The following is a 23,956-nucleotide window of genomic DNA, read 5'->3' as shown; positions in this document are numbered from 1 at the left end:
CCCAGCTTAGGGACCTTCTCCAGTGCCTCAGGACATTAGCTATGGCTTCCTGCTGCGCTCCTCCAGTGTGAAGGATTTATAAGCATCGTGCCATGTTGCCACCAGCAGTCATTAGCATAATCTTGCTGAACAGCCATTTTCATCAGGGACGTGTGAAACTACTTCACATAACCATGCAGCGCAAGGTTTATTAATCAAAAGAGTAGCACTCCTGTTTTGTCTTTGACTATCCCATACTTGCATCCCAGTATAGAGAAACCCTGACTACAGCGGGAAACCAGAAATGCAAATGACTAAGGACAGATAAATGAATATTTAATTCAGACCAGCAAGATGTTGTTTGCAGTTATTTATTTTACTAAAATGGTTACATATATTGAAACAAAGAAGAGCAATAGTAATAATGTTTGTTTTTCCGATATCATAAATAATTATTGAGTCTTCATTAGCTGTTGGCTCAGCATTGATCGTGATTTTTGTTATTTAAAAAAAGACACACACATAATTCATTAGAATTTGTGTTTTCAGAAAACTCTAAAGCAGCAGTAGAAAAAAATAAATTAAAGGAAATAGTAACAAGAAATTATGCCAAGTATTTTTTAAATGTAAAACCCACTTGATGTGTTCTACAGATTATTCTTTGTGCTTTGATCATTTAAAAAAAGAACCATGAACAAGTTGTTTACACAATGGCTTGTCTTCTCTAGTTTTACTCCAGAGAAGTCCCCAAAAGTACCTTTTTTACATGACAAATTTTGTTGTCATTTATACAGACAGAAACACTATGAATATTTCTAACAGAAAAGTTTGTCAAAACCATCAATTTATTGTCACAAAATATTTAATACCAGAATAACTTATAATAGTATGAACAAAAGTGAAGTATTAACTCTGCTATTAGTTATAAACTCACATTATTATGTCAAAATCCAGTAAAGTATCAAAAATTAATGTCATGGAATCTTAGACATATAATGATGCAAGTCAGTAAAACATATACTTCAACTGTTCATACAGTCATGACATACATTTCTTGCTTGGCACTTTAAGTCAATGCAAATCAGCAATTTAGAAAACAAAGTAAAAATATATATGTACAAAATATTTTCATATCAAATCATTTTCATTGTACACTAAATAAACCCAACAACATGTTATGTTACATCAAAAAGTTTCCTAAGGAGTCACACCAAGGCTGATAATTTGCAATGTATCTTGACTATTTTAGTGCAACTGAAACAGCCTCTACTTGCAAGTTAGTTTCATCATTGGCACAGCCCTGCTTCCATTGAAGTGGGAGTTCTGCCATTAAACTCAGTGGGAGCAGGACTGAAGTCCCGTGTTGTTCATTGATGGCTCACCAAAAAGAGAAACAAGGAAAGGGATAAGTAGGAAAAAACCTGACAGGATACCCACAGGAAAAAATCCAAATCCTAGCAACAATCAGCTCTCTTCCAGTTTTCTGTAACTGATTCAGTATCAATCGGTTTTGGCTTTGCCACTGTTGATTCAAGCGCTGTAAACCTCATTAGACTATTGTTATATGACTTAAGAATAACTTGTACACCTCCCAATAAAACTTAAAAATAAACCCGGTTTTATGCTAGTTATTACACTCAATAGCAGTCAAGTTTAGAGACATAACATCTCATACATTGTTCAGTATCTACTTAAAACCCTCCCACCTTAAATGCTGAGATTTTTCAATGTTTCATTTCCTATTTGTGTTTCTACTTTGGACTTTGATAGTTTATATTATAACTTTTTCTCATTGAAATGTGAACTGTCAATCAACTGCCTTCATTTATGCAGTACCTACAAAATAAAAATGTTTAAACCACATTAAAGTAGTAAGTTCCACCATGGAAACTTTTTGAGCTCCATTGCAAATCATAAATGGCACTATAGATTTAGTTTTGTACAAGAAGAAATCAATTTCACTTCTATGAAAACCTCAGTAAGTCACTAGCAAAGCTTCAAAATTATAGAAATTCAACTTGAATTTACAGCTAGTCTGGCTAACCTTCTCAACTAGAAATCTTTAATAAGCAACACAGCTGGGAGCATACATATAAGTTCAAAATAATCTGAACAATTAACTTATTTCCTAAATTTGTGTGTTCTAGAGTATTGCACTTTTCAAAGGAATGATTTTGGTATTTTAATATACTGCATATACAGGTAAGAAACATGCATAACAACCTCATCGTCACTTTGACAAAACATACTGTACAATTTTTATAACACTGTTCATCAAAAAAAGAGAGAGAAAATGATGTAACAATTTCATTAAGACTCGTCAATTTGTACAAGTCAAATAAGCACAACTCTCCAGGGCCTCCAGCAGTAATGTGTTTAGCCCTAGGCTGCTTAAGCCCACTTGGAATAATATACAAAGTTTAAGCATTATGGCATTGTCATTTTGAGGCATAATACTGTTGTACTATGCCCACGTTATAGCTTATTTTTTGAAAGCAAGGCACTTACTGTAATAGCATTGCAAACGTCCTATGCGCACTTTGATTAACATAAAATAAGTTAATGTTTTGATAAAACCAGATTTTTTATAATTTACATGCCTTTTATAGAAGCAATTGAACATTTCATTTAATACAATGAAAACATCTGAGTCAGAAGGAACCTTATTTTTTTCAACTGACCATACTGTGAAAGGGGGCCTATTTTCCACATTTGCCTCTTATCTGTGAATCTGATTTTGCTGAAAACCAATCCTGCAAGGAAAATGTCCATTTGACAGGAAAAAGAAAAAGGACCCATCTTTTAAAACTGCTGAACTAATGGCACTTTAACAGTCTTTACTTCTGATATATGTGATGATTTCTGAATGATGCAGCTGGTGGTTCCCTGCAGTTTATCCTTCCCCTGGGCAAGGTTTGTTAGGGCCATAGCTGCGTTGATCTCCTTCCAGTATGTTTCATCTTTGCTGGTTCCTTTTCTGTTAGCTGCGCTAGATTCAAGCAATAACAAATATTTACATGTACAGCTTACATAGCTACGCGATGTCAGGGAAATTGTAATAATAACAGTAATTTTGGAAAATGGTTAAGTCCCTTACTCACCTTTCACACTTACTTGGTCCATTCTCCAGAGTTTCTGAAAACAGAAGAGAAAGATGTCTGTTTTCTTGTAATGGTTTTTAAAACAAGCAAGTTTATGGAATATGCATATGGAAAAATAACCCAAAATTAATTCCAAAATCGATACCAGATTTCCAAATAAAATCTTTGTTTCAACACATAAAAAGGCCTGGCTTCATGCAAGCATTTGCCTGGTGAAATCTAGCCTAAGCCTGGAGCAGGGCACAGAAAAATAAAATGCTGTGGGGAGGCTCTTGAGACATGACCTTACAGAAATAGGCTTTGGTGAGGCAGAACCTTACTGAGCCTTACCAGAACCTCACTGGCAGAACTGGTGCGAAGCCTGCTCAGCGCATCCCACACCAGCCTTTGTCTGGGGAAAGGTTCTCCTGGCAACAGTAAGAACAAAGCTGGCCTTGGAGGTTCACCGACATTTTGCAGGGTGACAGAGCTAGTTTTTCAAAACATCAGTCCCAAGGACATAAGGAATTGCAAAACCTAAAAATAAAAATCAGCTTCATTGCCCTTCAGTGAATGCCTTCTTGTATGCACTAAAAATAGGACTTTCACCCATGCACATATGATGTGTGTGGCTTTTAATGTGCCCCTTGGCCAGGCTGCGACTCAGTCACAGAGGCAGGCTGAGAAGGATACAAGTAACAAGCACACCTGGTTAACAGCCTTCAAAGGTGAAATTGCATCACAGGCGTAAGCTACACTTCCCCATCAAGAGTCACATTTGTTCATTCATTAAGTCCTCACATCGCAGAGAAGCCAGAAGTATTTGCCAGGCAGAAATGTATAAGCTTTATTCAGTGGCTTGCTATCCTGACACAGAAACACATTATAGAGGAGCAAGAAGCTGATGCCTAACTGCAATACCTATGGAGAACAAGTCAAATAAAAGAAACAGCGACTGCGTAAGCATTAAAGGCTACACAAAGCCCCTAAATGCAGCATGAATCTCATAAAGTCTATATGAGGCTGGATTCCCAACTACAAATCAACCTTATTGCTAGATTTCCATCAGATTATTAATTAAAAGTTGATCTTTTCTTTAAACAGAGCTTCCAGCAAAATAGGTCTCAAAGCACATTGCAGCCCTTGGTAGGTCACCATTTAGGAGTGACTTTGCCCACCACCAACCAGCAGCCCATCTTCTCATACAGCCAACCCACGTCAAACAACTCAGCCCAGCCACGCTCCCCAGCACGTGGAGGCAATCACTGAAGACCACAGTCTCACCAAAGAAATGCAGGGAGACCAGCTGTAATTTCAGAGGTCAGGTGTTTGCCAAGATGTCTGATTTAGCAGGCCTCCATCCTTTTGCAAAACAGCTTTATAAATAAATTTCCACAAGTGACTGAGGTTTAAATTTGGTTCCAAAAGAGCACATCTTAAATCAGTATCTCTTAAGCTCTCCTAGATCAGTGCTTGAATGGGATTCAATAGAGGAAAGTTCAACCTATGCAAAGGAGAGGAAACCAGGGAAAAAAGAAACATGTGATCCAGAGAGAGGTACTGAATGACACCAAAAGTCTCCTTCTTCATGCTGTACTTGGCTACAAATAATTTTTCAGCCCCGCTTCTTTTTTTTTTTTTTTAATAGAGACAATTTTAAGGAAGAGGGTTAAGACTGAATAGGTCAGTAGGTATAGAAATGGAAACGACAAGTAATAGAGAACGTCGTTGCCAGAGCAAACCTGGATATAAATACACCTTTCTCAAGCATCTGTCAGTTTCTTTTGCTGTTGGAAAATATTTCCTATGAACAAAAAAATTGCTTGTACAAACTTCTGAGGGAAGTAGGTGTGAATGGTGACACACATTCCAATTCCAGCGTTTATTTGAAGGAGTATTTGCAAATATTTTTTACTGGTGTTTAGCCAGCTCTAAAAGAAAAAGGCTTGCCCATAGTACATAAAAGCAGTAGCAAAGCAAAAAAATAAAACCCAGGAGCAAAGAGCTACTCATTCTTCAACTTTGCTGAAGATTTTTCCTGAATTACAAGTCTTTTTTTTATACCATTCAGATTTTATGGTTTTTCAAACAAATAATTTATGTCAAAGAAACTCGAAACTGGGTTACAAGAAAACCATCATTGATAATTTGCAAAGCTCTTGCTAATAACTGCTGCAAAAGCATGTTAATACAATGAAGCCTGAAAATCCATCATTTCAAAGCATAGGCCCCCTTTTTCTGGCCAAAAGTCCTTTTCTGCTACACCAAACCTCTGACAGCATATCCCAGTTCGCACTACCATAGCATCCAAGCAGTTTACATCTGTCTGAACAGCCCTTAGTGAAGGAGGTAAGTATTACCATCATTTTTTTGAATGGGGATAACCACATTGAGAGAGACGAAGACCATTCTCCTGGTCTCCTTGATGTCTTGCCAGTCAAACCAACTTGATCCAACTGAAAAGGAAGAGCAGGGTTCACCTCACTTGCCATGAACCTGCCATCTAAGCCATGTATCTTTATCCAGGCTAGCCATCCAGCCTCCATTCACAAACAAGAGATGTCTTCTAAGAAATGGTTTCAGCCCACCTAACATGGCAATTCAACGTCCGAGTGCTGTTGCAAAACCAGTTTGCAAAGCCCTCTTCTATGGCCATCTCCTCCCACTGTTCCCCTTTGGGCAGCATTACCATCCATGCGGATATGCTGAGAGCTGGATGAAGGGAGGACCATATCTCCCCTTTGGAAACTGAACTGGTGGCATAACTACAGCCTTAACTGCTTAGCTCAGCTTGGAAGAAAAGCAGTCTGGCCACGTCCGGCTCTTCACTAACCAGAGAGGGAACACAGATGACAAAATTTTATCAAATAATAATAATAAAAAAAGGTGAATCTTGCCCAAATTTTGCTTTTTCTTCATCTTTTACAATCTACCTGCTCAACTCCGGATTACTAATTAAAGCTTTTGATAATTAATACTTTTTATATTTGACCTATCTGCACAGCAATTGCAAACTATATTTCAATGAGACTTGATGACATTGAATGAGACAATTTCATGAACATAATCAAAGAACTGCATTCTCCATATGGCACATGTTTAGTTTCTTGATCATCAGACAACATGTTCCTAGATTTCTTCTCTGAGGCAATGAGGAAATGGCACTGGGACTGGGTAACATCTCTGCAAATGGTGATGGAAGGAATGGAAAAAAGCACTGTGGTTAACTTCAATTTAACGTGCTTTAGGTGGCAGCCACCTGTCTCTCCTGAAAAAGTGTGGTCCTCTCACAAGTTGGATCAAGGCAGGCTGTCACACAAACTTAAACCCCTACAGACTAGTCAACCTCAGATCAATGTGTCAAGTGTCTCCAGAGAAAGCCAATGCTCACACGTTATTATACTCCCCACTGTTCCGAAGACTTATTTGATAGGGTGTACGCTGAATGTAGCTGTATCAACAGCAACCACTGGCCAGCACAAATAACTTTCCTAAACAAATTACAGTTGTGCTCAAAAGCATATTTATTAACTGAAACCCCAAAAAAAGTTTTTTTTACCTGCTGAAGGTAAGCAGATATTGAGATCCTGTAGTTAGTCTACTTAATATTAAATATCTTCCTGGTACAAGTTTGGAAATCATTTAAAATAGTGGTCGTTTGCTCTACAACTGGAAAGTTCTAAGCACTATGAAAGTGGAAACTCAATCATTTATAATTAGGGATTGTCATTTATACCTCACTTTCTGGTGCTTCATTCTGCTTCCAGTTGTAAGCATCCAGAGAATCAGCTTTTGCCTGGCCAGGAATGTCTCCTTCTGCTCTCACCATCCGCCCAAAGAAACCAGCAAGACGGGATATTTGTTCCCTCTTGTTTATAATAGGAAGTCACTATAAATCACTTACCAATGGAATCCTGTATACCTTTCCATTAGTATGAGTTTTCAGTATACAGTTTACTGTAGCATGCAGTGCCAAGAGTGTAGTCATCAGACAATACCAGCTTTGTGATACAGTATGGTATTTTTCAGGACTCACATAATTATTAATAATATATGTGGCATATATATTTTTTTTCACCACAAAAATTCTTCATAAATATTCACTGGCTGATCCTGACAGCTCTCTTACAAGGTAGCCTGCAGTCCCATTTTAGCAGAGATGGAAATGAGTCTCAGAAGTCCAAAGACAACATGCCTAGGCAATACTCTGACCATTTCAAAAGCATTTAAGAGCAGAATTTTCCAGGATTTCGCCTATATTTAAAATGTTTTCTTTTGTTCTTCTACTATCAGAAAGGCCCACCCAAAGAAAAAACCAAAACACCAGGGTTCTTGCAGGCAACCATCCTTAAACTGGACAACAGCATCACTTACCTCCAGTACATTGTCATTACACCTGGCTGTTGTCAAAACAGGACAGAAATAATTCACAGGAAGATACACATCTAAGTACATACACAGTGCTCTTTTACACACCGCAGCTGCTATCAGAGAAGAAAGCCAGTACATAAATGCCATAGCACACAGGCCTACACCAGTATACACCATGCAAAGGCTCTCTGGCTATGTGGTGCTTGTGGCACATTCAGTTCAGACCCTTACCGTTGGCCGAGTCCAGGCTAATAACATTTATATACTTGGATGACTTCAGGGGCGTGCTAAGTAGTGTTAATTACAGTTACATTTTATTCTTTGGATCTAAGAATTCTGACCTAAGAATATCACACATGTGTGGTGGTGAACTGACTTCACCTAAAGGCCCTGCTGGGAAGAGCAAAGGAAAGACCAACCACTTACGTAGGACCAAGAAGCATCCGTGCTGCTCCCCCGCTTGGTGTTACACACGGCTCAAGCCGAACTGCAACAACTGGCTTAAACCCCGGCTTTGTGTTATCAGGTAACACTGACAAAGCAAAGATGGCTTGAAACCAACAGGGGAAAGAACGTGTGAATGAGGGAACAAGACAGAGAGGAAAGGGTACGGAACATTATGTAGTGGGGAAAAAATGGACATGGAAGTCAAGACACAGTAGGTCAGTCCCGCATGACTGTTCCTGACGAATTTACACACCTTCTACTCTAGCTCAAAGCAGAGGGGAAAAAAGAACTGCTGGCCTCAAATGGTGAACACTATAAAATATTTGTTGGTTCAATAAAAGGTGCTGTATAACTTATCTTCATTTTAAAATTGGCAATGTTACTCAGCTGTTTCTCTCACTGCCTTTCCTGAACTTTCTTTTGTTGGTTTTGGAGACTCTGGCTTAACATGTGTTGACCAGCATTTTCAAAACAAGCAAGAAGAGGAAAAAGAGGGAGAAACAGGAAATAAATTGGGGCAGCTGAATGAAAAATGAAGTTTACATGTGTGAGTAAATTAGTGGTGAGATGAGGTATTTCTGTAGGTCACACATACACCTTGACTCTAGTAACTATTTTCCAAGCCACAATTTCATGGCACATACAACTTTCAGATCTCTGGCTCTCCAAGAAAAAAAACCTGGGTGAACTGGAGTTAATATTCTTGCACTTTTCTGCATTGACACAGCTCCTTTCCTCCTGAAGGACCCCAAAGTAAACCATGGATCACACAACATCACTTACATTCACCCCCACCTGGGGAGGGAAGGTGGCTTAGTCCAGGCTGCTCAGCAGTGCAAGGGAGCATGTAAGACCAGAATTTTCCACAGTATATAAAACTGTAGCCCAAAACACCAGGCAGGCCCTCTGCTCTTGTAAAAAATGTCATTTTACCTTGGTACAAAGACTGTAGCATCTTTTCAAAAAATCCAGCACGGTAAACTTCAGCTCCTCTAGCTTAAATTGGAGGAAGCAGGAGCTGGCCTTCCCGTGCTTATACCTGCAGGGCTCCCATCTTGAGCCTGATGTGAACAGACAAATGGGTTTCTGAACATGGATACTGCTCAGCCAGAACCCACGCTACCAAAGGCTTTCTACACACAGACAGGACTCATCTGATCCAGCACAGAAACACTTAAAACCCTCTTCCTTTTGCACCATCCTCCCAGGTTTGCTCAGGGACATCAGACCTATCAAGGATGAATTATGGAGAAGTGCAGACAGGAAAGCTCACACTGGAAGAGACTCCAAACCACAAAGTCTTCTACAGAAATGTTCCTCAAACCCATGCCGGTGGCTGACCTCCCATAGACCCTGGGCCACCTCCAGAGGGTCTCCGCTCAGTGTTGCACTGTGAAGGCACTCCTGCCCAGAGCAGCTCCTGGCCCGTGTGAAACCGTCTGGCCAGGGCTGGCGGTGCTAGTGCAGCAGAGGGATGACAGTCCCCGCTGGAGTTTCAGATGACCTGTGGCTGCAGGCACGGGAAGGCAGTGTGACCTGGGAGTGTGCACGATACCAGTCGCAGCTGGTCTGATCTCAGGAGGGTACTGGATTTCTACTGACAAAGATTTATTACTGTGTCCTTTTGCTGGGTGGGAGGAGGAAAGCTGTCAGAAACCTGCAGGAACGAGCTCTGGGTCCAGGCCCTAGAGAAAACACCTTTTCAGCAAAGCTTTCATTTACCACTGCTCTCTCTTTCTTCCAGGAGGAGGTTATGGAGCAGCTTGTAATGAAGTCACCCCCACAACCCCATTACCTCACTCCTTTGGCTTCAAGGTGACACCAAGTGCAACAACAGACCTGTCATCAGCTGTTACGTCCTTTCAGATGAACAAACTGCATAATGACAGTTTATGTTCACAGTGACAGCTACAGTGAATATCTTTCCCTGTTCTCCCAGCGTTGTTTGTTTTTTGGGTTGTTTGTTTGGTTTGTTTTTTTCCAGGAACAGCTTTAGCCCTGGTCTGACCTCTTCTATTAAGACCCACAGGTTGGGTCTTGCCAGTATTGGAAATACTCCTTTGCCATCAAGTCTCGGATCAAGCCTCTTCAGGGAAATCTCTGAAATTTGCTTCTTGCACCGAAACAGCAGATATAAGCTTTAACTGGGAGTGATTGGTACCACTCAAGGGTTTTTTTCCCTGAATACCTGGAAACTTGAAGGCTTTTTTTCCCTGTGCAGCCTGGAGCCTGCTGAAGTGGGAGTAGGCATCTAGTTACATTTTAATACATGTGATTTTTATAAAATGAGTGTACATGCCCACAGAGACTGGGATAGGTGTATTTTATAAACCATAAAAGAGAATTGAGTTTGCAACTCTATATTAATATTTGCATTAATAAGTGCACTGAAAGCCTCACATAATAGTAGGCACGGTGCAAACGGTCTTACAGTCTTGGGCTATGCACCTGCACGTAAGAATTTATGAGTTAGCAAACTAGATACAAACCTGGTGTAAATCACTTCATTGTTTGGGCTGTCTCGGCTGGCTCTAAATTTCCCATGACCAGTGACAGTGTGTTCTCCTTGGTAAGATGCAGGGCACTGTGTGAGACTTGTTTTCTTAGCCAGACTTCAGTAGAGCTTATAATGAGAGTCAGGGCTGTGTAGTGTTGGAGGCGAGCTGTTAACGAACTGATGGTTATAGGGTATTATTTTCTTTTCAAGTTTGCTGCAAAGCTGACTGAAATCAAATCTTTCCTCATTAAGTTGGCATGTAATTAATAGTGTAATGTTGTCAGATTCCTTGGTGATAGTCTCCCACATGTATTTCATAATGGATAAACAAATATCTAACGTAGGCTTCTTTTTTTTGTTTTGTTTTGTTTTGTTTTATTTAGAAAGGGATTTACAGCACGTGCTGTACTGACTGGAAGGATGAAGTAGTTAGCCCTCCTGTTGCAAACTGTTATGGGTTAACAGTGAAAACCAAGTTAGACAGCAGGAAAGGGGGAGGGTGAAATAAAGAAAAAAGAAGAAAGGAGAAGAGGAAGAAAAAAAATAAAAGAAAGGGTATGGGAGAAGTTAAAAAAAATAATGAGAAAATGGCATACGAAGATTCATTAGGGAAAAAAAGAGTAAGGAATATGAAGGGAGAAAACATACCACTATGTTAATTTTCTTTATTTTTAATATTAAAATATCTTTTTCCCACCCAGGAATCTCACTGTTGTGCAGGCAGGCACGTTCAGGCTTTCACTCTGGATCTAAAAAGTTTAACTGGGAGCTCTTAAAGCCTAAAATAAGGCTTTAAAAGTAAAAAGCTAAAGTCAAATGCAGCCAGGGTAAGCACTATTACACTCCAGCCCGATTGTTTTTCATTAAAAAAGCAGGGTGAAAGGGAGGGTTTCAAAGCCGTATTTCAACCCAAGGCTGACACTACAGCAGTAAAATCTGATTTTGTTATGCTAGTTGGCTGTGGGTTTGGGAGCAGACCCTACATATGCGGTGTAACGTTATGATATGAATGCATGCACAAGGATATTTTCAGAAGCCTCCTGCAGAATTCGGAGAAACGTGCCCCCTGTTCCTGCGGCCCCACTCGCAGGAGCCAGCTCCTCTCCTGCCCCTGGGAGCTAGGCGGGCTCAGACATGGCATATGCTGCACAAAGGCAATTTAAATTACAAGGTGCTGCATTTTCAGGCAAGTGGAGGAACTTCTAAGTGAATGCCAGAACTGATTTCCAGGGTGTGTTTAGCCAGAAGCATGGAGTAAAGAATGTGTAAGTCTGTCAGAGAGAGGAAATTCACTGTTTCTTTCACTCACTCTCCTGTAAGATAAAAAGACTGACAAGTATGACCCTTTTAAACATAGCTACTTCCACCCACAGCATGGGGTACTGGGATGTGCGCAATACTTATGTCCAAATACTAAACCCCAGGTACATAAGTTACATCCCAAACTTATCACAAGTATAAAAATTCAAGCAGCTTGTAAGGAAGTGCATAAACACATAAGGGCTCCAACAGTCAAACAGCTGTAAAAATGGCTACAAGCTGCAGAAGAACCTCATGGTAATTTCAGACAACTGTTGCACAACAGATCCTACAAATCAAGGTATTACACATGACGTTTAAAAAAATAGATCTATAAGGAGATACAGACATATTCACATATATACATATCTGTATCTGCTTCTATATTATGTGCGCATAAAAACAGGAATAGGAATACTTAAGCAGTCTGCCCTCCTGCTAAGTGTACTGTGAGACACAGCAGTACAATCACAAGCGGTATTTTCTGTGGTCACTGCCTCCCCAAAGGTGCAGGACAGACCTGCTCCAGGGCTGAACATGGAGCAGTAGGTGAGACCTTGCCCTGCGCAACCTCCGTGCCACGGCACAGCAGCATCGAGGCTGTTGTGGGAGGGAAACACAAGAAGATGGTCAGATAGATTTAACAACGCCAAGTAAAACATACTGGTGACTGACAGTCTCTCTGCTTATGGTACAGGTTTGTCTTCGACCTTTTCACAGATGCTGCGCTACATTCCCCAGTCTCTGGACTCCAACTCGAGAGTCTGGGCTCTCATCTTCAGCAGTGCTGAGCACCTGCAGGTGCAAATGAGGTCAACAAGAGCTGCGCATGAAATCATGAGCATCCACAAGGTCTTAGGTATCTAAAATTACTTCAGATTGTAATTGTTTGGTGCCTCAGTTCCCCGTTTGTGAAATCCAACAGGCACCTTTCGCAAACAACTTTAGTGAAGTTTGCAAAGGACCAGATGTAATGTATCAAATGGCACTGAACAACACATCATGAAATTAACGATCCTGTCCTCAGAGATGCTCAGCTGCATTCATGTTAGTGCTTTGCCAGAAGAGAAGCAGCAACAAGCATCCTCTGAGGATGTGAGCTGGGTTTTGAGGCTTCTTTCAAACTGGGCCAGCTCGTGGATTTCAGAAAAGTACTTCTTATCTCATCTAGCTACAAATGTGATGGGAACCCCTTTATTCATCATCCCGAGGAATTACATGAACCTACACAGAAAGCTGCAGTCACACACACCCCTGACCATATGCAGAATAACCAGCAGAAAGAAACATTGCTGAGGGAGCCACAGGGGGAATAGCTGCCTGTGGATTATTCTCACCTCCAGTTGCACACAAATTATTTTAGTGTTTCACTGCATTATTTCTGAGTACAGTTCTTAGTTCCTCTCCCTTTGCTTTCCCTTGTGAAGTGATTGCAGTCTTCATGCTCTCACTCACCACAGCTTGCACTGTTATTATTTCCATTACAGGATTTCTTCCCAAACCTAAGTATTCCCAGACACCTTCTGAACAGGCCCTCAGAGATTCTAGTAAACTGGGAGGTATCTCAAGAAGGGCTGTGTTTTCACTTTCCCTATTCATCGAGCGAGTGAGAGGCTGTGCAGCAAACCAGGCAAAAGGGAGAAGGCTCTTGGAGCAGAAGAATCGCATACCTGGAATGATTCAGGAAGATGTACCTATATGCCAATAGGTTTTGAAGAAGAAACACCTCCTTCCTCTCCAAATACCATCTCATGTTTAACACGGTTTGAGTCCTAGAGCAGTGCAATTTCAATGACTCTTCAGGAGAACTGTACTTCAAAGAACTCAAAGACTATCCTAGCTATCACGGAGATCGGTGCAGTGTAATAGATCACCCAAACTGAGCTTGAATCCTAAAGGAGCAGCAAAACCTTAACATGGCAGATGCTCACTAATTGAATGTTGTAAGAGCCCTTCACAGCAGAGTCTTTGTGTAAGACAGATGAGGCTCCTGCGCTCCAAAGGAGCATGTGTGGGAGGTCCTGAAACAGTAGTAGGCCGGTATTTAACATTGCAAAGGCCTTGGATGTGAACAGCTCTGGGGAAGAAGATGGAATCTTTTGGCAAAACATGTGAAACTGTCTGTGATAACTCGAATGAGAGCAAGGATGACTGAACAAATATTTGCACTGAATGCCTTGTCAGGACAGTGGAATTGCTACTGATATGATCTTTACTTTCAATGTTACTGCTTCTGACAGTCTTACAGACTTTGCAGATGTTTATTGGCCCCTAAATCATTCTTCAAGAATGTTGGCTCCATTCCCAAGCTTGAAGTGTCTGAATGTGAAGGGGGTTGTTATTCAACACACACTGCTGCTTTTGGAGACAGTGATTTTCAAGAAACCAGCAGGGAAGCATCGTCAACTGATAACAACACAGGACTGAATTCAATCTTCTCAGCACTCAGGGCCTCAGACACTGAGGCACGCCTGAGTCAATGTGCACCACGTAGCGGGGGCATCGTGTATCCACATGGCACCGCATACTGCCCCAGCCGTGCCAGCAATGCTACACCACATTAACGGACCTATACCATAGCAAAGATTGTTGTGGAGTGACAGGGCTTGCTAGCTCACCCTGACCTTGATGTACTGCTTGCAGTTCTTGGTACAGCACAATTGCATGAATTTGGGGGCCTGTGTAAAACACACTCCATGAGGTTGCAGAGACTATTACTGTTCCATTTGGCTCCTCGAACGGTAGGCCACGTTGCGTAACAACGAGCACATTCAAACCCTCTGCCATTCATCCCAGGAAGAGCTGTTCGTAAAGATGCAATTGCTGAGCTGTAAAGGACCCTAAACTACAACATTTCAAGCCAAACAGGTTTGCTTTCCAACAGAGAGTATCCAAACCACGGGCAATATGCCCAGGCTGTTTCTCTGAGTGAAGATGCCGATTCTCTGAGATCACTGCAAACAGTTCTCACCTCAAAAAGCTACACCGGCCACTGGAAATTGGACCTAAAGAGCAACTACACCAAAATAGTAGCAACAATAACTGTGACAGTAATAACATGTATCTTTTAAATACGAGTGATAAAAAGTAATCTGTGCCTCTGTGCTCAAAAAATGACAAATTATTGAAGCACAATGTATTATTACCACAGGGGAGAAATCTATTATGCAGAATGTTGAACTTATTTCTCCCCAAAAGGTACTGACTACTGTGACCAGTGTAGCCCAAGTTGCAATAGCCACCATGATCTAACAGCAGCGCCCTAAAACCTAAATGCATTGCCGGCTATTAGCCTCCAAGATCAAACACAATGGTATCTAAAGCAGCCCCTTGTAACATTTTCCCTGCAAATAGGATGAACACCGTTTGTTTAAAAATGTCAGGTTGGTGCAGAGACAGGGTGTTTCAAAAATATGTAAGACAGGTGCAGAAGGCAATAATGTCATATTTACTACATATTTTACATTAGATCATACATGGTCTCCTGGAAGTCACGAGATTTCTGTTAGTGACTTCTCTCCTGCAACAGTTTGCTATATCAGACTTAAAACACACATACATATTTATGGCAAAGCTATATGGTATTTAAGGTTAAATCAACTGACATACTTCAAAAAATATGAGTTTTGAATAATTTGAAAGATCTGTAGATCAAAAACAACTCCAAAGCTTTATCAGCGTGTATAAATAACCAGTTTTCCCTCCTGTTACCAGAAATCAAAAAAACCCTTTCCCTCCTGTTACCAGAAATCAAAAAAAACCCCTTCATCCAGCAGGGTGTGCAATCAGGGAAAACTGGGCTACATATATATGCATAAAAATACAGAAAATATCTGCATTCACAGAACGCAATTCCTCACACACATGCAATTGGAAATTGCTGTGGACTTGTTGCTCAAGAAGCAACCAAATTAACTTTACTTCAGAGTAACTCACACTTCCGTAATTTCCTTATGTGTCTTCCCTGACTTGCTTAGATGTTTTCCTAAGGGTAAGCAGCATCTGCAACAATCACATATTTTGTATAGATAGCCTTGCATCTTCACCTCCCTTTTAACAATTAAGATTCTGAATTTCCACTTCTATAGAGAAAAGCAATGAGACAGGAAGCCATGGTTCCAGACTTATACAACATTCATACTGTTTTGGGGAAAAATTATGATGAAAAAACCTGAGATCCTTTGACCCCTCCAACATAGGCCAACTCTAGGCTTTGAGCCTTTGGGTGGAGGATGAGAGGAAGCCTCTCAGCAGCCATGGAAGCCAGGCAGCTACCACACAATGGCTTTAAGCTCTGTGAATTGAAGTGTTGCATGTTCTCTAATTAACTCCTGCTATTACTAGTAGCACTTCTGTTTCCACTTTTAAAACAATAAAAGCTTTTTTCTTTCATTTTGAAAGAGTTTTTACTTTGGCCTGTAAGCCAAAGCTTTTCCATAGAAAAGCCTATATCACAGTTTGCGATGTTTATGGAGATCTGCAAAGGGTCTGCAAAGCAGACACAGCAAATCCCATGTGTGGACAACGCCTGCTTTCATCCCCAACCTCCTGCAACAGTGGCCAAACACACCATGCACCACCAGAAAATGTTATATTTGAGCGTACAGATTCATCAGGGCACACAAAGCCCTCATACAACCTACCTAGTCGGCTGCCACCAACCACTTTACTTCAGATGAACAAACTAGCAAGCTACTGGCAAAAGCAGCCCCCCGGAGCACAGCTGAGCGAATGGCCGACCCTGCCTGCAGGCAGGACACAGCTGGCGCCGGCACACACCACCAACCCCCGCTGCAACTCCAGGTTAAGCATATCTTTTTAAAAATACTCTTCTGATAGCACTTCCTAGGTGACTACCATCTCAGGCAGGAGCATCTAGAGGGCTGCTCCATGTGCCCTGAAGGCTGCTACACCCCCAGCCCCTGCCTGCATCGAGGCTCTCCCCCTCCTCTGGCACCTCAAGCACAGCCAGCTGCCACAAGCTCTTATAGCTCAAGGCAAGCTCTGCCTGATGGTCCCAAGCTTTGTAATTAGTACTTGCCTTGCACCCTCCGAACACCCAGAGGCTCACTTTGTGGCCTTAGATGACACCTGGCACATTCTGGTTTTACTTTTATTTTTACAAGCCTCATTAGCCTTTGTGGTGAAGTAGAAATAACAAAACAAGGAGCAGGATGCCAACAGTGTCCTGCACCCCCAGTCCCCAAGAGGCAGCTGCCCATGGGAAACAACGAAGTGTCTAAAAATCATAGCATCAAGGCCTTTTCCAGATGATTTGGTTAATGTTAAGAAGCCGCATTGCTCAGCCAGGCCTTGGAGCAGCGTCTCCTGCTTTGTTTCTGAAATCTGCATTTCAGTACCAAATATAAGGATGTATAGGAATGTACAGGCATATCCATTGTTTGCAATTCTCAATTAAAATAGCTTCTCAGTCATGTTGTTTTCTATCATCTTCTTCCTTTTCCACCTCCTCCCCATTTCCAACTGCATCCTCATTTTTCTTTTGCTACTATGACTGGGGAAAAGAAAACGGAAGCAAGAAGAGACTTCTGCTGCCATTCTTTCAAAAAAATCCAAGACTACCTGCTGAGAAAAAAAGTACCTGCTGAGACGGTGCTTAGCTTGCAAAGTCAAAGCCATACTGTAGAAACGCATCAAATACAAGGTGCTGTGTATGCTTGGCTGCTGGCATTAAACTGTTGTTACTGTAAAAATTTGTTAGAAATTTGAAAATAGTAATCACTGCCCCCAAAAAAGGCAGACTGGGAAGCATGACTTGTGGATATGAGGCACAAGGACTGTGGGAAGGTTTCCCCTGGCCACAATGCGGTGCACACATGTCTACCCCTGAATTTGGTGCATAAGCTGGGTTTGTATACAGCACTTAAATAGAAAAAAGTATCCCTTTGAAAGAAGTACCTTGAAACAGAGATTGGCAATGGATGAGACTCACTTGTTGTAATTACTGAAAGACCAAGTTTTGAGCAAGACTCCTATTTGACTTCTGTCCAAAGCCTCCTCCAGACTCCAAATGCTGTGCCCTTTAAAATCAAGGGAGCAAAATGTTTTCTTTTTAAATTATTGGTAATGTAAAAGCAGAAAAATTTCATATTAAAGCACGTTTAAATTGTACTCCTGTTTGTCAATAAAATCAGACTAGTTTCTTTTTGTGTCTCAGAGGAAAACAAGATCTGTTGAAAATGTTTAGTAGGAGACTGTTTTGGAAAAAAGGTCAAAATTTATAAATAGAAGTACTACTTTTCAAAGGATGATGAAAATAGTATCTAGATATGTAGTGGTGTAAAATCTACTTCTTAAATGCTACGTTTACTTGCACAGCACATTTAATAATAATAATAACAACAACAACAATAACAAAAAAATTATAGCTCAAGAAAACAACAGAAAATTTTCTCTCATATAATGAAGCTTCAGATGAGTTCACAGCTCTTTCTCAAACTGTTGTTCCTGTTCTCATAGATACGTGCAAGAAACGTTCCTTTACAAAACATTCCTACTTTCTAAGCAGCAGAAAGGATGCCCTCCTTCGGGCAAAGACACACTTTTCATTTATGCGGACAAAAAAAACCCCTAAAATTAAACAGAACAAATTTCCAATCAACACTTGTTAATTCGAAACACTAAAAATCCTCCCGTATTGAAAGCAGATGGCTCTGAAGAAACGCTCATTTTCAAGGTCATAACAGTGCTGGCAAAACTGAAAATTGTAGTCCAACTTGCTTGTGTTCAGCTGTGTTTACTTAGTCTCAATTTGACAAAAGTCTGCCTCTGATTATACATAGGAGTCATCTGCCCACAGATAAATAGATATTACACAAATGTTTGGAGGGAATGACATTTGGCTACCATTATTTTTGGAATAATTTACTCTGCATCCTGAACTTGAAACACCAAAATGATTCATAATGTTTTTTGGACCCAAGTATTTCCATTTAATAAATAAATTTGCCTCAGTGACCTTTGTGGACTTTCTATTGTCCATGTTAGTGGATTAAAAAAAGGTAACGTATTGTTAAATTTTCTGTATGATTAGGAAAGATGGATTTGTACAGTATTCAGACCAAAGCCAGTGGCACAGCTGGTGCACTCAGTGCAGCAGGTCAGAGCCCAGCACCTGCGCTGCAAAGGGCTCAGGGTGCTGCTGAGAGGGGGCTCTAACTCAGCTCCACAAGACATCCCACCCCATCAAAATCCGCAAGCACACGTACACTGCTCAGCTCTCTGCAGAGCATGCACCTGCAGTTAAAGCCCGCACTAGCGGAAAGCCTAATGGCAGTGCCTGAGATAATAATGTGTTTTTTATTTCAAATGTTCCTATTTCCGATGTAAAGTTAATAGTTTTCTGCCTATTATGTGTAGGAGGAAAATGAATATATATTGGATGCCAAACTGAAATTTTGCTTTAACCGAGACAGGTAGTTGTTTCATGACCTTTATAAAATAGCTTATATTTTAAGGCAGACCTGCAGTATTTCTCCAATGTGGATAGAAATTTTGTCCAGTTAAAGGTATTACGTAGCCTAGGGCATTCTGTATTATAAATTGTCCAGGAATAAGGCAAAAACTTATGAATAAATTATAGTCCCTACTCCCATTCTTTCCCTGATGACTCTTCCTGATTCTCTCCCCTTTAAGCCCCTGTCAGCTCCCCAGCATCCGCCACCCCAAACCATGCCTCCACGTCAAGCACTGAGGGCAACTGAAAGTCCATAAGGGATATTGTTACTGCTGTACATTTAAAGTGGAAAATGTTTCCAGAATGCGGTGATAGATGTAAGAATAAAACGTAGACCCGACAGAGTCAGATAGTTTAGTTTCTCTTGAAGTTAGCATGCTTTCAATTAGAAAGATAGCATGTCTTTTCAATTAGAATACCAAAATTAAGAAAGCCTCTGATGCAATAAGAACCATATGTTTGACATATTGAGCTTCTCTATCTTTGACATCTAAATGTTCAGTTTAAAGAAAATTAACACATTTGTTTACAAAGAACTAGTTTATGCGTTTACAAGACTAAGCTGAAAGTTTTTAGATGGAACGATTATATACTAGTAATTTCCCCTCATTTTCCCTTTTTTTAGGATGGAATATTACTGTGAAGAAGGAATGTGTTTTCGATGTTGACAGCCGGAGGTACAGAAAACAGATTTCTGTCACGTGGAACAAACACAGCGAATTCCTTCTTTACGGGCTGTTTCCTTACAGGAACTGAGCATTAGGAGCTCATTACACTACAGTGCAAAGGCCCACTCATTCAGAAGTGCGCTAAAGATCGTGACCCAAAGAAGAGTTAATTCAGATGGAATCCAGGAAAAGGAGGCAGCACAGAAACCTCATCAGCAGTCCAATCACATGACAAAACGCAAGGCATCTCCAAAGCCACTGCCTGCCAAAAAAAGAAAGGCTGCTGCAAGAAAAATACTTTCACAGCTTGATATCTGGGTCTTGTGACTGCTATCCAAACAAGGAGTAAAAGTGGTACTATATAATGTGGCAGGGTAAATAGAACCACCCACTCGTCATCACCAATCATGTTTTTAATTCAGATAAATTCTGTTTCTTTAAAAAATGATGGGGGAAAAAGAAACAAAACCTTTCGCTGAACTCGAAAATTGTATGTATAATCTGATTTGGCATGACATATTTTAGGTTCATATATATCATGAACTATATAGGAATGCATGATTTGCTGTGCAGGATCAAACTATCGTTCCATCCTGAGTGATGTCCTTTCTACGCTGCTAACCGATGCTGATCTCAGAGGAGCACAAAGACATTGTCCTCAGCCAGCTATGCAATAGGTTATGAAAATTTTCTGCCTGCAACTTATAGATGGTGACTTGAAAAATTTTCAAACTGAATACCTGATCTGAAAAATTTACAGAAAGGGGTAGACTTGGGATAAGTTCAAACTTTCAGGAACATAGGGTCCAAGAAGCCTCCATACTTGGCCAAACTGTCTTACAGTAGCCTGAAAACTACTTAATAGTTTTCAAAACAGGTCTTGGTGGGATTCGCCAAACTCTCGTTTGGGTGTGATTAAGCCAAGGTATGAAAAGTCTTCTATACTTTTGTGTCCAGCTTAGTCAAGGATTGTGGATGCACTGGGAAACTGGGAAATTCATAACCACGCCCCTAAAACAGACAGCCCCACCACTACCACCACTGCCATCAGAACGAGAGCATTTCCCAGTCCCAGCCTAAATTCTGGGTTTTTTCCCCGAGTTGTGAGCAATGGTTTGGATTAATTTGCTTTGTATTGTAAGCAAGGTTATACCCTTTCCTAGAAGTGTATTTGCTCTTACACAGTGTAACGTGGAAAAAAATGCCAAGACATAGTAATTAGATTCAAACCTGCCTTCCAAGAAGAATGGCAGTATCTTAAAACTTATCTACCCTTGTTTCTCAAACACTTTGAAAAGAAAAATGTCAAACTTCTCGCTTGCTAGTATCTCCTATGCTTCTCTAATCTAGAGCCCTTCCTCGTTGCACTCCAGGTTCCTACCAGTATTTCCATCATATGTGCTTCCCCAGTACTTTCTCTTCTTACCTCATCCCTTTGATGTCTTTTCTTTCCTCTTCCTTCCCCTCCATTGCCCTCCCCTTTCCTTTTCCTTTTTGTTCCTGTCCTCATCTCTGCATACCCCCTTCCTCGCCCTCTCCCAGCACTCTCCTCTCTTTACCATCTTCCAAAAGTTTCTGTTCTTTATTTTCCCACCTGTATTTATTTCCTGGCTGTCAGTTTTGCTTTTTCCCTTCGTTCCCCATCCTTTCTTCTATCTTTTGCCTCCTGGAGTTAAATTGACACTCCAGCCATAGCCCCCCCGAAAAGTGAGGTACATCTTTTAAGCCCATTGTCAGTACTAAAGGGATGGAAAGTGTCTCAAAAAGAGCTAAATGACTATTCCAGTCACTGTCCTGGACAAACAAGTGTAACTCCCATTGACAGCTGGAGGAGTTCAGTGCTTGAGTCAAGTTATTCCCCATTTGCCACCAGTCACTGTTTGGCACAGGAGTCCTGCTAAGAGTGACCCGTCCCCACACCAAGGCATGGAGAGACAGACAGAATTTCATGCAGTGGCCACCGGGTGTTGGTGATGAGAAAAACACTTTAGATAATGTAAGTCCTTTCCTTGCCCTGAACTAAGAATGACACCTAAACACAGGCAAAAACTTTGTTGAAACTTAAAAGACTAAGGAAGAGGTCTGTGTAAATATGGAGACAGCTGCACTCTGCTTCACCCCCTGAACAGATCTCCGATTCTGATGGATCTCTAAGAAAATACCAAAACATCACAAGAAAAGTTCCTTGTATGGCATGCATCGTGTAATTAATATCACAGCTAACAAAAATCTCTGTCTTGGCTTCAAGTGCAGTGGTTTAACATCCTGTGAGTGGACAGAATTACACCACATAAGCAATTAGGTCAAGAGGATAAGAAGCCCTGATTCCCTGAACTTCTTGACATCTGCTTGCTTTCCAAGACGAAACAAGCTACTAGAAACATGCACTGGAATTCATGTTTAAAGCCACTGCTGCAGAGAAAATACTGGGGAACACTTCTGTTTTTCATGGTGAACGTAACGCCCCCGTAACACCCTCCCATCTGAAAGCCTGGCTTCCCCCTTCCAGCTGGTGCTGCCTGGGCAAGCTACAGCTGCCTATCCACAGCCCAATCCCACTTGCGCACCCAATCCTTCAAAATATTTTCTGATTTCTTTGTCTCACTTCTTTTATATTGCTTCTGGTGTGCGTGTGTGTGTTTGCTGCTGCTCACTTCCCACCCTTACCATTCTCCAGCTGCTTGCCGGGCAGGCACAGCAATTCCATGTAAGGAACGTGGGGAAGAGAAGCATTCCTTGATTTTTCTGTGCACAGTAACTTGCACAACATTTGATCATACACAGAGATTAAGTCATTCATGAATAGGGCCCAAAGGTAGGAACAACTCCAGAAAAACAACCCTGCTTGCTGGTAGCACAGCATCCAGGACTCCGCAGTCACTACTGCCACACTTACAGTTCGTAGCCGATCTGGCAAGGCGAGGAATCCAACTGCAGGCTCTGTGGTTTAAATAAAATGTATCTACAGCAGCTTGGATCAATGTTTAAAAATGTTCCATGTTATTTTAGTCCAAGGACAAGCTTTTAAAATTAAAAGAAAACGTCGGCTTTAATTACAGATTAAAAGTGAAAGTTGTTTAAAAAGAATGCATATTTTGAGAAGAACAGTAATAGAAATGATTTTAAATTTAAAACTCGTTCTTCTCTCTCCCAGCATGTGACAAGTCTCCTCGTAAATATTTAAAACAAAAGTTTGAAAGCGATTAATTTATGAACAATATTTAGGGAGCTTCTGCCTTGCTGTCGTGGATTTTTGGCATAGTTCAACTTTTTCCTACCCTTATACTTTCAAGCTAAAATAAGCATCAGATTTTGATGCACATTGCAATGGCCAAAAAAGAACCACAACTGCAACTTTTCCCTCCCTTCTCCCTAAATTTTGGTGCTACATACGTGTGATGCAGCAAATGTCACCACCCTGTAGATAAGTGCAAAGGGTTTGTTCCAGATCAGCTACGAGCAATGTGATCCCAAAGTGGTTAGGTGCTACAATGGAGAAGCTGCTGCTCTTGGGATGATTTTCAGCAACAATTGCCCATCTGAAAATCATTAGTGCATAGCAGTGGATTTTCCACATGTTCATATGCTGGACAAGCAGGTTGCCCTTGAAGTATGGTTCCCCAGGGGAAGAAGGAAAACCCAGAGAAAAGTATTCTATTGTCAGATCACGGTTTTGCTAGAGCCAGACAAAAATATGGTCAAGCATTCACTTGGCTGCTCTGCTGGCAAAACGATAGGGTACCGAAATGGAGACAGCTAATGAGGAAGGCAAAGAATGAAGCTCAGAAAGAAGAAGATCTTAAAGGAGCACAGATACTTTTTTCTTTTAAAAAATCAGAAATAGGGTTAAGTGTGCAAATCTAATGGCTTTCAGATTACTGACCTTTATTTTTATAAGGCCCAAAAGGGTTAGAATTTTCCCGGTAATTGCCTCATCTTTTAATTCAGCTGTGTTTGAAGCACCAACAACAAAGTATTTAAGGTGCCTAAATAAAAAAGGGTAAGACTATAACTAGGCAGTATTTGATATTTAATGCCCCATTAATCGATAATTTGGCTTGAAGGAGAAAAAAAAATTGGCAAAAAGAAATGGAATTCTTTAGCTCCTTGTTTTACTTAAGAAAAATTCCCAACAGAC

The 23,956-nt window shown here is 40.9% G+C and overlaps 1 protein-coding gene across 3 annotated transcripts in view; it reads right to left on the bottom strand.

Moving 5' to 3' along the window:
* Window positions 1-334: 334 nt before the first annotated feature.
* MKX (mohawk homeobox) overlaps window positions 335-23,956 on the bottom strand; it is a 48,856-nt gene continuing 25,234 nt past the window's right edge. Inside the window, exons 6-7 of one of the 3 annotated variants that reach the window (XM_055709696.1) lie at window positions 3,081-3,114; window positions 335-2,968 (exon numbers count right to left, since the gene is read on the bottom strand). In XM_055709696.1, coding sequence (XP_055565671.1) covers window positions 2,782-2,968; window positions 3,081-3,114 — 221 coding nt within the window. In that variant the 3' untranslated portion in view covers window positions 335-2,781. The remainder of the gene's footprint in view (window positions 2,969-3,080; window positions 3,115-23,956) is intronic. The other 2 variants (XM_055709697.1, XR_008732139.1) reach the window with 2 other exon arrangements.

Source organism: Falco cherrug, chromosome 4 (genome assembly GCF_023634085.1).
Source record: "Falco cherrug isolate bFalChe1 chromosome 4, bFalChe1.pri, whole genome shotgun sequence".
NCBI classification, from domain to species: Eukaryota; Metazoa; Chordata; class Aves; order Falconiformes; family Falconidae; genus Falco; species Falco cherrug.
The sequence above is the reverse complement of the archived record's forward strand: the minus strand, read 5'-3'. Positions and strand labels throughout refer to the sequence as shown.